The 15,591-nt window shown below is 39.5% G+C and overlaps 2 protein-coding genes across 2 annotated transcripts; one reads left to right on the top strand and one right to left on the bottom strand.

Moving 5' to 3' along the window:
• Nucleotides 1-4,331: 4,331 nt before the first annotated feature.
• LOC105386351 (40S ribosomal protein S24) lies at nucleotides 4,332-4,917 on the bottom strand. Its single transcript, NM_001309110.1, is given in 4 exon segments — nucleotides 4,332-4,417; nucleotides 4,419-4,430; nucleotides 4,433-4,719; nucleotides 4,827-4,917. Coding segments are annotated over 4 exon segments (396 nt in total). The 5' UTR covers nucleotides 4,877-4,917; the 3' UTR covers nucleotides 4,332-4,370.
• A 1,985-nt stretch (nucleotides 4,918-6,902) lies between these two features.
• LOC105386350 lies at nucleotides 6,903-14,034 on the top strand. Its single transcript, XM_048626945.1, has 6 exons — nucleotides 6,903-7,054; nucleotides 7,952-9,531; nucleotides 9,643-10,113; nucleotides 10,275-10,496; nucleotides 11,706-11,991; nucleotides 12,273-14,034. The coding sequence occupies exons 2-6, from the start codon at nucleotides 8,278-8,280 to the stop codon at nucleotides 12,440-12,442; spliced, it is 2,403 nt and encodes an 800-aa protein (XP_048482902.1). The 5' UTR covers nucleotides 6,903-7,054; nucleotides 7,952-8,277; the 3' UTR covers nucleotides 12,443-14,034.
• Nucleotides 14,035-15,591: the final 1,557 nt, after the last annotated feature.

The raw sequence follows: 15,591 nt of genomic DNA, 5'->3' as shown, positions 1-15,591 counted from the left end.
AATGAGATTGTGGGTCCTCGCTAACCGAGGATCCATTTTGCATCATTCCGTTTCTTAGTTAGATAATTATTATTGTTAGATGGAATGGCCAACTACCAATAAATCCCTGAAAGCTAAATTGCATGGAAATTCTATGCTAAAATGTGTTTCATAACGCCATCTATATGCGCCTAATAGTACTGTTTAGCAACTAATAAATCAATTTTCGAACGCAGGAATTTCAGTCATTATTCTGGGACTGAGAGCACAATATTAGAATATGTATTATGGTGAATTTCTAGTCTTCGATGCTTACTTTTCAGAGCCTTCAGAGGTGGTAAAGGTAATATCCTCTGATATTCAACCATAGTTAATGCAGGAAATTGCCAATGAGTTGGCCATATAAGCTGAAGAATGCGGATGACCTCTGAATTAAACAAGATCGCAACTCACGAGTGGGAACCAGAGACCACGAGCAGGCAAATATAGCGTGGGGTGGCCCTTCAGCTCGCAGGAATAGTAACTGTTTTTGCGAGGGTCTGGGGCCGCGTCTATATTCTTAATTCTATGATGTTGATAAGCCGCCCTCTATTACATTGGATTGAAACTAACTTTATCGTATCACAGTAGTGCAGCTTGTTTACCACTAGATGGCAACTCTTGCGTGCTATACAAATTGGCGTGCTTTCCACTTTCCACGCGTTTTACTCCTTTGTTCCCAGCCAGTCACACCTCAACCAGTCACACTGTTACTCGTTGGGAATTTTATGTATAAAATTCCCATCAGTCCACACTCTGTTACTCGTTGAAACATCCTTTTCCTTCATTCCCAACGTGTCACATACAACTGTAACACTGTAACTAGTTGGGACTATGAAAATAAAAATTCCCAACAAGTCACAGTAACTTGTTGGGATTTTCAATTTATAATTTTCCACCATAGACCAAACCGATTATAGAATAGAATACACTTTATTTGTACACCCCAAAAGAATAATAAAATATACAAGTTGTAACCTAATTTGGATGCGGAAAGCTAAATATCACATCCAGTGCTTTGGGAGAGGTCCAGCAGTGGACTGCTATAGGCTAAAGATGATGAACCTAATTAGGGTACAAAAGGCGGTCCTATCACTAAAAGCGATCTCTGCCAGACAACCTTTGGATGGAGTGAATAAGATATTTAGGTAGATGGCGCTAGTGAAACCTCATCAAGTCTTTTGAGCCAATACAAGAGTCCAATGGATCTGAATTCCACCATATGCGATAACTATAACTACTACATGGCTGTTATGCAAATTAGTAATATTAAGTTTTAACTAGTTTATGTTTTCCGAATAAAATAAATAAATAAGCACGTAAGTACTATATCGGTGTTGGTCCCCATAATTTTCGCCATTATTTTGAGATCATCTGCATCTTCCGTCTATGTCCGAGGCGCGCCCGCGGTGTAAGCCCCAGATCATCATTAATCTGCGGTAGTTACTTCGGAAGTACCTAATTATTTCTTCATGGTGAAGCAGAGCAGATATGAGTCGATAAGTAAATATCAAACAGCCATAAAGTCACCTCCACGCAAAATTTGGGAAATGAAAGTTTTCATTTTCTCTATTATTTTGTGGCTACTGCTGTACTACCCACCCAGTATCTATCTATCATTCATAGAAAAAAAATGATTGGATTTTACAATTCGGTTTTGATTTTATAATTTTATTGTTAACTAGTTTAATAAAACTTATTTGATTGTTCGGAATAATTATTTCTATTTTCATACTTTTTCAAGAAACGAAAATAAAAAAAATCGTAATATTAAATACTTATACAGTGTGTTGTTTTTCGGACCCGACAAACTTTAAGGGTTTCTACGAGTAATATCATCGAGAAAAAACCCCCATATGTGGGGGTCTAAGTAACTTAAATTACATTTTCTTCTTCGTTTAGAAGAGATTAGAAAATCATCTCGAGATTTAAACGCCTTACGGACATGAAATAAAATGCTATTATCAGCAAAAAGTCATCTCTATTCATTTAAAATATTCACAACTGCTTAAAAGTTACATAAAAAAAGTTCAAAGCAACTTTAAAATGGCCGCCATTTCTAGAATATTGAGATTTGACCCCACATATGGGGGTTTTTTCTAGATGAAATTACCTACTCGTAGAATCCACCCTTAAAGTTTGTCGGGTCCGAAAAACAACACACTGTATAAGTCACAGTACCTATCACTGGTTAGGCATCATCATCATTCATCATCACTGAACAAATCTTAACGAGTAACGAGAGAACAGTTGGGAATTTTCTAGTTTATGTTCCCATCCAGTTACAGCGGCTGGTTTGGAATTCAGAAATAAATCATTCCCAACGAGTAACACTCCCATCGAGTAACACTGTGACTAGATGGCACACTTTTCATGAAGAATTCCCAACCGTATACAGTGTGACAGGTTTGATGTGTGACTCGATGGGAACAAAGGGTTTTACCCTTGTTTTACTCAGCATGCCTATGCCATTACCTACTTATAGTTTTGTTAACTATCATGCCCAAACATTAAATCTCATCATCAGCCTATGTCAACCCACTGCAGGCTATAGGCCTCCTCCATGTTATGCCAAGCCCCACGGTCCTGTGCTACACTCAGCCCAGTTTGGTCCAGTCCATTAAATCTATCTGTCCCAATTTCTACTAGTGATAAGTTCTAGTTCCAATCCAATATAGGTAGTGGAGGACGCTCTGTTAATAATATCATGTTGTTGTGTTGTCCAAGACGTCCTATGGCACCCCAGAGGTGCAGAGAGTCTCCACTAACTAATATCATAACTTTAAATAATTCACCTTATCCCACAGACATATGTACCTAGTCATAAAAGTCTGTGCCTTATCTCTATTGACAGTCCCATCTTTTCCCGTGCTTTGGTCGGGATCGAACCCGGGATCCCTGACACAATAGACCCTGACCTTACCTACCTACTTTACTATTTATCACACATAGATGACAATGACAGTGTTAACCCACCATGGATAATGAGAAATGGTATGTATATATATCCTCCTAGCCGTATTCGGCCATGGCGACTGCGTTCATGGTAAGCTTAAGAAGGAAATGTAGACCATACGAAAATATTATGCCCTAAGGTTTCATTAGATTGAACGAAGTGCAGGTATCTACCTACAATGACCCTTACAAAAATAATGCAATAGAATAGAATCAGTCACAAAATGAAACTGAATCAAATAATACCTAGGCTTGGGCAACTAGTACTGCTGGATAGTTCTGTAATAAAATGAAAGTACCTATGTCCCATTCCATGGGGAAAGACATCTGACAGAACCCTTATTACATTTGAATAAGGGTAGTTTTTGTATCAGGCGTCTTTCCCCATGGAATGGGAATGCCATCATTTGCCAATCATTTTTATACTATAAATTTTGACATGGTTCAGATAATGATGAATGTGATGATCCTACTAATAAATTCTTAGAGAATGCCGTAGCTGTCCTGTCTATCCTATCCTACAAGATACACAACTTGGCCTTCATCTTCAATGCAATATTAATTATGCAACCAAGGATATGGCAACCTTACTTCATCAGCCGGTTCAACTTGTTCATTTATCTTCTTTTCATGTTGGTCATGAAAGCCGGAATCGGCCTAGTGTCACCTAGTTGTCATTGTCGCCCAGGTGGAACACTTGGGCAGTCAGTTGATGACTGCTCAGGGTGCGCTGTTTCTATACTCACTGTGTGATGTATACATAAGATATATCTCTCAAAGAGGGTCCTTTTTGATAGTAGTTAATTGAGTCTTCTTAACTCGTAGCCGCATGCAAGCCTCCCAACAGGTGAACTCATGTACATCATACATCATGTAGTGTAGCATACTTACAAGCTTTTCTTGCTGTTAATTCCTAGCTAACCTTAAGGAGGTTATACAGTTTACAATCCACCACAGATTTATCAGGATACACTTCAGTCAACCTCTCCGGTAAACCCTTCATGGCCCCCATTAGTCTACAAGGCTACCTTTATTTTGTCTTGTGTTGTTTACAAATATAAATGGCACCAGAATGGTATTGTTCTGTGGTTGACAGAATATACATCGGTTTAGAAATAAAGGTTCTGCTATCAAGATGAAAGGATCAATTTAAATTAACTTTTTGAAAGATCAGCGGCAAGATCATCTCACATTTTCAGAAACTGGACAATATAACAATATCAACAGCAAGAACTATTAATTGAAGTAACATAGAGAGAATAATACTGATAGGCACTATATACAAAGCAGAAATAAATTAAAAATACTAGAGAACATAACAAGAGACATTGGAAAACTGGAAGAAAACAACAAAAGTATTTTTTTGGGTTTTTATTTACTTACACCTAACCGTCACATCACTTCTTGGCGGCCGCTCCGACCTTGGACTTCTTGGTTCCTCGCACCTTCTTCATCCTGTTCTTGCGTTCCTTGCGCTGCTTGCGCGTCGGCCGCTTCTTCTCGTACAGGCCGTGGCGCGCCAGCCTGTGCTTGGGCTCGAACTTCTTGGCGAAGTCCAGTGTGTCGTAGATAAGAGCGAATCCGGTCGATTTGCCACCACCGAAGTTTGTCTTGAAACCAAAGACGAAGACGACGTCGGGCGTCACCTTGTACATCTTAGCCAGCTTTTCCCTGATCTCAGTCTTGCTGACGGTAGGCTTGCCGGGGTGGATGACATCGCACACCATCTGCTTCCTGGCCAACAACCTGGAAACCAAAAACGTTGTCAGACATAACCTGTCATCATGGGCAACAAGGTTTGATGGCGAAAATATGAGTGTTCGGGCATGGAAATAATAGTGTGGCACTTTTACCTGTTGGTCATGAATTTCCGGGTGCGAATTGTCGCCGTTCCTTCACTCATTTTTACTTATTTTAGTGTTTTCGGCGTAAATCACGCACGTGTCTCCGACAACTTAGGGAGAAAAAGAATGTGTCAGTGTTGCCCTCGTTCAGAGTAAAATTTCTACTAGATGCTTAGCCATATTTGACAGAAGTTAATATTTTTATGTAAATTACTAGGGTTTGATTTATACCTGTATTTTTTCCTCATATGTTTACTAAGAAGTAGTAATCTTTTGAATAGTAAGTATAAATAATTTATAAAAATAGCCTATATCAAGAAATTTATAAAGTAGAAACATGAAAAGTAAAAGTGTTTTTTGTTGTGTGGCAACTTTTATTAAAGCTGCTGAGTTCATGTAGATGCTAACTTGTTTTCCTTGGAATAATAATATTCGTTATATTCGTTGTTCCGTCGTGTGGCGTGTTCTAAGCATTGTTTCAGCTTTAAAATACACCCGAGTTCGCGTTGTTCTATGCATGAAATTGTGAGGATGGGTGAAGTGCGAAAGAACGGGGCGTTCCTTGACGATTATGGGCTCGGACCTTAGGCTCTGACTGACTCGCGATTTTTATGTAAATTAACAGGGTTTGATTTATACCTGTATTTTTTCCTCATATATTTAATAAGAAGTAGTAATCTTTTGAATAGTAAGTATAAATAATTTATAAAAATAGCCTATATCAAGAAATTTATAAAGTAGAAACATGAAAAGTAAAAGTTTTTTTTGTTGTGTGGCAACTTTTATTAAAGCTGAGTTCATGTAGATGCTAACTTGTTTTCCTTGGAATAATAATATTCGTTATATTCGTTGTTCTGTCGTGTGGCGTGTTCTAAGCATTGTTTCAGCTTTAAAATACACCCGAGTTCGCGTTGTTCTATGCATGAAATTGTGAGGATGGGTGAAGTGCGAAAGAACGGGGCGTTCCTTGACGATTATGGGCTCGGACCTTAGGCTCTGACTGACTCGCGATTCTTATTCGATGTCATCTAGTTGGTTTCATAAGTAGGTACCAGTTACCTATCCGAGCTTTAAATTACCTAAAACTATTTAATCTCCAAACCAAACATCATGTTTATGAAGTCTGCATCAACTATTGTATACGTGGCGTATACTGTATAAACAGTAACAAAATATAACTAAACATGAACAGTATTGCTGTATAATCCACAAGTCGCGCCTGGAATAAAGCAATAGCAAAGTCATAGCCGTGATACTTTTTTCCTATCATAAATTGAATCTTGATTACCTGCTGGTTAGGTAGACGAATATGCCTTTGATGATGATAAGGACACTGAAGTACCATCGCGTCGACTGTCAACCACCGATAAAAATAATATATAGGTATTATTCCGTCCATCAAAATCCGAATCCCGAACATCAGGTCTAAAAAATATATTTTTTTCCTACCTTATCATCATTATTTCATCACCATCATCAGCCAATAATTATCCACTGCTGGATATAGGCCTGTCCCAAGGAGGGCCACAACACTCGGTCCTCGGCGTCCTCATCCAGCCACTACCGGCGACACGCCTTAGGTCGTCAGTCCAGCGGGCAGGAGGGCGTCCCACCGTCTCCGCTCGAGAACTCGTCTACCCCAATGGTTATCGTTCTTCGGCAGATATGAACACCTAAATGCATAAAAATTGTGGTTCTGACAAAACTTTGGTAACTATATTGGCTGTTTATTGTTTGAGACAATAAAGGGTGAATACTGAGTACGTAGAGTACACATACCTACCACCCATTAGATATTGCAGAATCATACCAAACAGCAGTCCCACCCAAACCAATTTATTACCACCATGTAAGGAAAAAAGCAATTTACTTTGAAAGGAATTTTCCTATACCTAAGACATTAATAAAATTGTTATTGCAATTCCTCAGCCATAGCTTCATTCTTTGTAGGTACTTGAGACCTGACGTCATCCTGTCAGCCCCATGCTAGCCAGTTTATTATGATCCTGCACTCAGCTGGTTAGTTCCTGTTGTGTTAAGGGTAGATATGGCAGTCGAAGGGGCGGGGCGGAGCAAGCCACGCTGGTCATGTCAAACCTCCCTGTATCGATCGAGCCAGGCGCTCTACCACATATTTTGTAAGGAAACTGGCTGGAGTGGACGTGTTTTCTTCTTTCGACAACATTACAACTTTGTTTGATCGATTCTCTTGCATCCTTTGCTACCCTGGTCGTCAGGTTTGTTATACACATTCTATCGTAGTTTACTAGATTTCAAACTGCTGTAGTTTTTCACCTGCATTACCATTTTCCCATTGCATGTTAACCGGCACTTAAGTAAGTTTAAGGATAGGCCCTATAAAAAACATAAACGTTAGTAACTTCCTAATAATAGTCCCCATTAGCATATTTATGTAAGATTCATGACTGGGTAGGTGCTGTAGGTATGTCATATTAGTCACATTACACTATTAGGTTAGACTTATACCGCGAGTGGTATTGTTCATACTTAATACTGAATTGAGCAATATAATATTTATAACGTATACTTACTTAATATTTAGTACAGGTAAGTTTGATGTACCTAGTGTTAGCACATAACTAAATACATAGTTGGTGTACATACATGTAAAGAAAGCTGAAGCTTATCTTACCAACTAATGAGATAAGAACAGTAGGGCGTATCTACCTGAAAAGTGTGTGTACGTAGGTATAACTACCCGTGTTCAGTGCAATTGTACCTACATTTCATTACAACATTTCCTCCCATCCCACTCATATTATTATCAACCAGTGCAATATCTATAGCATCTACATGACATGTCATTACATAGGCTTACCTACCCTGTTGGCTCCAGACTCTGTACATAAGAGAAGACGGTCCACCTCATTGTATCTGTACCGCAATGCTTAGCCGAAGGCAAATCGATAATGATTAATGATACTAATAGACTTTGTGTTCCCAGTAGTTAGACTATCGTACCTAGCAAACAAAATATAATAATATTTGCGTAACCTATATCGCTGGTTTACTTAACGTACCTACTGCCCTACTGCTCAATGTAGGTACTTAGGTATTTATGACTTTAAAATAAATAAGAGTGCGATGTAAACCGACCTATTTATCAATTGCAGATCATCGCAGCCGTCTGCGGCAGATTTTCCCTCGAAGAGGATTTCCACTGCGATAATTAGTGCCAAGGGTCGTGGCGCGCCGGCCGCGCCGCCTCGCCCCACTGCCCCCGCATGGGCGCCACCCCTGAGGACTCCGGCGGCGAACTGAGCAGGTTCTTAATGCTCCCCAGACAGAACAAACCCAACGCCTTGAAACTGAATAGCGTGGCGAGACAGGCCAGCCGATACTCCGCCAGAGACCCGCGGTTAAGACTGCCCACCGACTAAACACGCACAACCACTTACTGCCAGTATTAAACACACACGGTACTAATTTAGCTTATATAATGGAGCTTGATTTCAATGAGGGTGAGGCTGCTATCCTCAAGAAGACTAGGACACCGCCAAAAAGAGGCGTTCTTGTTAGAGACAAAACGATAAGGGAGTCGCTGATATCAGATTCCACGTCTGGTATAGAGAAAGGAACGCCGGAAGATGATACGACTAGCGTCGGGAGCTACTCCCACTCTACTGCTTCCCCTGATTTGGAGGAAGAGGTCACCGAAACTGTCGTAGCTACTGTCATTGAACAAGGCCCGGAGATCGCTAATAAAGATAAAAGTGGAACTAAAGTTCAAGCTACAATTACAGAGAACCCGTCTTCAGAAGTGCATGATGGGGTGAAATTTGCTGGACTTAGCGATGTAGACAGTATCTGTTCTAATGATGAGGATGACCCTATGAAACCTAATATCCCAGATGGAGGTTGGGGTTGGATCGTTGTATTGTCATCATTTGTTATTTCGATGATCGCTGACGGTATAAGCTTTTCGTTCGGACTGCTCTACATTGAGTTCTTAGATGAATTCCAGGCTAGTAAGTCCACTACGGCTTGGATCGGAAGTCTGTTCATAGCAGTTCCATTATTATCTGGACCTATAATGAGTGCACTGGTGGACAGGTACGGGTGCAGAAGCATGACGATTTTGGGAGGAATAATATCCACCTTGGGGTTTGTTCTTGCCTCAATATCTACATCGCTGGAGATGATGATGATAACTTTTGGTGTGATTGCCGGGTTGGGCCTCGGGCTGGTGTACGTTACGGCAGTGGTCTCGATAGCTTACTGGTTCGACAAAAAACGCACATTAGCCGTTGGATTAGGTGCTTGTGGCACAGGAGTGGGAACCTTCGTATACGCACCAATGACTCAGTATTTTATTGAAGAATTTGGATGGAGGGGAGCTATATTGTTGCTCTCTGGAACCCTCCTGAATCTCTGTGTCTGTGGCACTGTTATGAGAGATCCTGAATGGTGGACTTTAGAACAAAAGAAGCAGGCTGAGTTGAGCAGGTCTAAGAACTCCAGTTCAGTTTCTGTATCAAATCGGTCTGGGGACGGGGAGTCCATCTACCCAGGCATGGAAGAACTCCGCCAGTTAATGAAGAGTGGCCAACCACCCGACTATATTTTGACTCAACTAGCTGCTTCCATAAAAAACGCCGAAAATCTCGAGTCCACAACGCTAATGAACGCTAACATGAAGAGCAAAGGGAATTCATTAGTCCATTTACCAACTTTTTTGAAGCAAAGTGAAAAGGTACACAAGACATGTCTTTTGATCCATGTTTGAATCTGTTTATTATGTTTTATCACAATATTATTACTTAATACTATTATGATTCAGTGACCATACTGTTTTCATTTTCAGGTGCCAATTGAAGTGCTGGAGGGTTTGGTGTCAAACAAACGACTCTACAACATTATTTTGGTCAACTATCCTTCTCTTCTCAACAACTGTCGAAGCACGTCTGAGCACACCCTCCCAACGGAAACCTCAGAGGAAACTCACGCACAACCTGTTGTCTCTGTCAAACTAAAGGCTATGGCACGAGAGAAAAGTTGCGAGAAAGAAACAGACGATGTCACAGACGGACTACTCTCAGCCGAAACAATGGAAATGAAGGGGCCAGTGAAAAAGCAGGATAGCAAAGGAGAGAAAAGAGAATGGTTGAAGAAACAATTTTCCGTAAACTACCACTACCTAAAAGACTTGAGAATGCCAAAGAATTCTATAATGCATCGCAATGCAATGTTAAATATTTCTAAATACAGATTAAGAGCTTCTTCGTGTCCGAATATTTACAAGAACTCCATGATTACAATTAATGAGAAAGAAGAGGTAAGTTAATATCATATATTATCATAATTACCTCTTCCATTATTGAGGATATTGAAGTGCTTCATACCTCTAATTCCCAGCTGATGCAGAAAATCTTCAATTTGAATCATTTGCAAGCTTAATAACTCCTTAACACTAAGTTCCTCTCCATCCTTTTCCAGAAATGGTACACGTCCTGCCTCAGTTGCCTTGGTGAACTCCTCGACGTGTCCTTATTCTTCGAGTGGCATTTCTTCCTGCTCTGCTCTGGCACCATCGTGCTGTTCGTGTGGTTCATCGTGCCCTACTTCTACCTCGCCGAGCACATGATCCACCGGGGGTTCAATGAGGACGATGGCGCTGTCATGCTGAGTCTTATCGGGATCACTAATACTATTGGGATGGTGAGCTTTATAATTTTTAGCGTTGATAAGGGCACTAATTTTATATTTGAAACTGTTTTTATTTGTGCCCTTAAAATAGACTCTACGGACTTTAAAATTTATACCTAAATTTTATTCACATATTTTATGTAATGGTATTACTTACTCTTTATTGTTATTAAAATAGTCAAACACAAAGAAAATTAACTCATGAGTTTATTGATTGATACTGACAGATACAATAGGCCCTAATCTCAGCTATTAAAATACTGCGGTAATTTTATGTGGGCTGGCTGGTTAAATGTTAAATAGTTACCCTATTATCTGATAAGTAATACTTTTGTTCGATGTTTTTCATAACAAGATCAGTTGTACAACACTTTTTCTAGATTCTAGAAGATTCTAGAAGATGGCTTTATGTCCGTCTATGTTAACTATTATTTTAATTTATTACTTACCTAATTAGGATGAAACTACAAAATATTTCAACACTATCATTATTTATAACTATGACAGATTTGTAGTAAGGTAGTGAGATGACTACATGGCCATCACGTGAGGCCGAATGATCTTGGTCTCCCAAAATACCTAAATCTCCAGTTTCGCAAGTGTCCCCCACATTCCGTCTGCACTGCACAAGTTTTCACATTCGTGCCAAAATCCACTCGAATGGATTTCTAATTTTGAACCAGACATGATTTACGCAGACTTGTTATATCGACGTAAGGACAGTTGCTGCTTTATGTAACTTCCTGTAACATTGGACTGAATTTTGTGTTGGAAACAAAACAAAGTTTTGAGGAGTATTTTCGCGAATGATGTCCTTGATAGATTTCAGGCTCACATTCCAATCCATGATTAAAAACTGTGAAGATGTAGCTAAAAATCATATTACCTATACAATGTAAATTCAAGGATAGCAGAAGCTCTGCTTTAACATGCAGAGATGGGAGGGACCGGGAGGTCCGAGTACGATGCCCAGGTGGAAATTTGGTTAGGACGTAGAAGGCTGAGTTTAATTATCATACGTGACATTATTATAGACGTACTCAACTACTTATTTAATATCCTCATATCTCCATCGAAATCGATACAGCAACATAATATTAAGTAACCAGGTAGACTAGCAGACTTTACAATCAGCAAGCCATCCATGCTATAATAAGTAGATTTTAAACATCCATGTTGTTTATAACTATGTTGCAAATAAACAATACCCCAATATTCCAGGTGGGCCTCGGCTGGATAGGCGACCGGCCGTGGATCAGCGTGGGCGCTCTCTACTCCGTCTGCCTGGCTCTGTGCGGCGCCTGCGTGGCCGCCATGCCGCCAGCAGCCGCCAACTTCTGGCTGCTAGCTGCCGTATCCTGCACCTTCGGTCTGCTGTTCGCTGGAGCCTTCACGTTCACTCCGAGTCTGCTGGTGGAACTGGTGTCGTTGGATCAGTTCACGTCGGCGTACGGACTGGTGTTGCTCGCGCAGGGTATCGGCCATTTGATTGGGCCGCCGCTGTCAGGTTGGTGGTTTTGCATTGGTGTATTTACTTATCACTGTACTGAAGGATCGCATGTGAAATGAGGTAGCATTATGATCTGGATACCCAGAGAGCTATTATAAGCTGCAATGAAATGAGGCCCGTACCGGCTGGATATTGAAGGCGTGAAGAAAACAGTGTCTTTATCTGGATTTTACCTTCCTAATATCTTGCCGCGATTATAGACCGTGGGCCATCATGCCGATGGCACGGCAGCTCTCTAGTTTTTCGTCATTATACAGTAACCCCTCCTCCATCTGCAGGCTACATCTACGACGTGACGTTCTCGTGGGAGCTGTCGTTCTACCTGTCCGGGGGCTGCATCGTGCTCGCCGGAGCCCTGATAGCGCTCATCCCGATGACCAGGAACTTCACCATCTGCGGCCAGGGGCAGGGGCGGCGGCGGAACAGCGAGGTGGATAGCTTGGCTTAGACCGGCTACCGTATGCCACTACTGGACATTAGCTGTCAACAACCAGGGCAGCGGGCGGCGCGAGCAGAAAGGCTAGTACGGGGAGCATTTAAGACGTGACATAAGTTTTGCATGGCGCTCACACACATCACGCAGCCTCAAGAGCGAGCGCGACGGGTAACCTTTGTCACGTCTTAACAGCGCCCCGTGCTACAGGGCCAGAGCAGTCTAAATATTACACTCACGTGCAATGAAACAGTTCCAGTGACAATAGCACCAAATTACTCCTTAACGGATAAGACTAGGTTAGTGATGCCGTCTGAAATATGTTTGTTAAATGTACATTTAACAGCGCATTAGAATATTAGTTACCAACAAAAAACGTAAATAGTTTCATCAATGTTTAAAAGAATTGGGGTCATTTGGTGTCGATATTTTGTAAAAGGAACTTTTTCATTGCTCGTGAGTGTAGTTTTAAAATAAAGGTTATACTTAATCCACCAATCGCATGACGGTCAGTAGTAGTTTTGAAAAACACCTAGAAGATAAGATGCGATACAAAAAAATACACCTTAGGACAATTAGGTAACTAAGTACTTATTTTAATTTTGCACCATTGAAGTCTTTCTTACAGGGATTTAATAGTTACCGAAATGGAAAACTGCCACAGTTATACACAACACTAAATAAACACTAGCACTTGTTAAATTAAGTTTGAATTAGAAATGATAATACATATACCAATGTAATTAATTATATATCCTTTTATAACATATGATTATGTAGCAAGGAACCCATATACCTAGGTATACGAGAGATGACACAATGATCCGGCGCCAACTAGGTATGATCTAAGATCTAGCATCTAGAACAAAACCTAGGTACTCTAGGTAGAGCTGGAAAAAGTTGCTTCAAGCTGGTTTGTCTATGCCTAATCGTTGTGTTGTTACTTACACAGAGTTGATATACTTACCTACCGTAAATGACGATGATGTTGATCTCACATAATTAGCAAGGAAAAGAGGTAAAGTCAGCAAAATGCGATAGTCATAAAGTATACTGCATTGTGTGAAATATGCATAATATAATAATATATTATGTAATCTTTACGCGAAGTTGTGTTGACTTTTCCCCGCACGGTCTATGTAAAACCCCGCATTATGAATGCAAAGAACTGAAAAAAAATCATCTTCGTTTGAGAATACTACAATAAGGGATTGATAAAACAATGTCTTGATTAACTATTGTATTTAATATTATTTCTGATATATATTATCTCTATCCCTTTGAAGTTGACTAATTAATTACGGATTAAACGATCAAAATCGTAAGAAAATATTGTTATTGGAAGGAAACATTACTATGAGGCATTGACGAGATCGTATTTTTTATAGAAGAAAATAGAAGATTAGAGCTTTGTTAGAGATATTTTTAATTAAACGTTTTGATCTCAGTATTTTACCAAACCTTGTACCGTCTATTGTTAAAATTGTAGTTAACTTTACTCTACACGTATTTATTGTATAACGTTAAGAACTTATTGTTATTCCTATTATACAGCCACTATAGCAATACATATTTTCAATAAATTAATAAAATTTATTAGTATCCTAAACATTGTTTTATTTTTAATACTTACTTACTTACATTTTTATTAGTTAAGTGTATCACTAAGACATGACCTACCCAAATTTTTTATAAAATTTCAGAGAGAAAATTTAGATTATTAGTTTTACTTATTGTACAGGTTGCCCTACGACACAAATCTTGCTTATGTCATGTTACATGATTCACATTCTCAAAAAAATACATGAATATTTAATTAACCGTATTAACCACACTACACTACTGAGTAAACTGTACATAGAAGGCACAGTTACATAATACCCTTCTATATAAAGTTGAGTGCCTACATATCTACCAATAACAGAGCATTGTCAATTAATTAATCTGCACAACTGCACATTCCATAATTGAAAACAAATTAAACATCTTAGTTATCTACTTACACAGGTATTGTTTACGTACGTAGCTTTACATTTCATAAGTAATTAGATAGAGAACACCTCTGTTGATCATTCTGATCATGTGTTGGCCTAATCTACCTATCACTTGAGACAGTTAAGAACATTTTAACACAACTAACACCGTTGTAGCCACAGTGCCACAGACCTGTATTTGAATAGACAACGCTTGTCTCATTCCTTGTATAGAAACCAAGCGTGCCATTATTTTTATACCTACTGTCACGTCAGTCACGTCACTTGAACGATTTAGTCTAGGAACGTCCCTAATGACACTGCGCTAAAGGAAGATAATTTCACTCCCTTTTTACACGCGAAGTACATGCACTTGCGTTGTCTACTCAAATACAGGTCTGTGGTTGTAGCCGTTGCCGCGTTGTAGGCTCTGTAGGAAATAGGCCTCCAGGAGTAGCCCCCGCCTCACTCTATCCACAGCATCCCTCATCCAGTCATCGTTCTCTACAATTTTTTTTGCTTTTCTGTTTCATCGTCTGGTCACCCAGCATTGCTTATTTTTTTCATAATTATTATTTTTGTTGATTGCTAATGAACGAGTAGATATCGGGTTGGAGTTCATTAGGCAGGACTAAGTACTTAAGAACTAAATTTTCTGTAAGTACGTGTAAGGTATTTTTGAATTTTTATAAACCTGTTATGTCAAATTATAGTTGTGAAGATAAACTTAAGATTAAACCGGTTAAATCTAAAATTAACAGAGAGTTAACTTTAAGAGGAATCCAAAGAGCTGTTTTTCCATACAAAAGTAGTCCCCTGTTTCCTCCCTGGATAATGTCACTAGAGCAATAAGTTTTTTTTACAAAACAAGATATGAACATTTTAAAAAAATCCTAAAAACAATAAGTACCTATTTAATTCTTACGCAGCTTTGGATCGCTCTTAATAAATGGCTTCTAAACACACCCAAGAGTGAAGTAGTTCTGAGTACTCGGGGGATATTGTTGCTCGTCCACAAACTTATCTCTTTGTTATTGTATTATCTTGAACAATACAAACAATAGACGTTGTGTTAGGATTCCTCAACTTGTTGCACGTGATTTGAAATGAGCGAGCTAACGTTACAGTGATCACTATATTAATTGCGCTTGTTCTAACTATAATTTCGTTATCTTCATCTTATGAGTCTTA

The sequence above is a fragment of the Plutella xylostella genome, chromosome 17, assembly GCF_932276165.1.
Source record: "Plutella xylostella chromosome 17, ilPluXylo3.1, whole genome shotgun sequence".
In the NCBI taxonomy this organism is placed as follows: Eukaryota; Metazoa; Arthropoda; class Insecta; order Lepidoptera; family Plutellidae; genus Plutella; species Plutella xylostella.
This window is presented reverse-complemented; position numbering and strand designations above follow the sequence as displayed.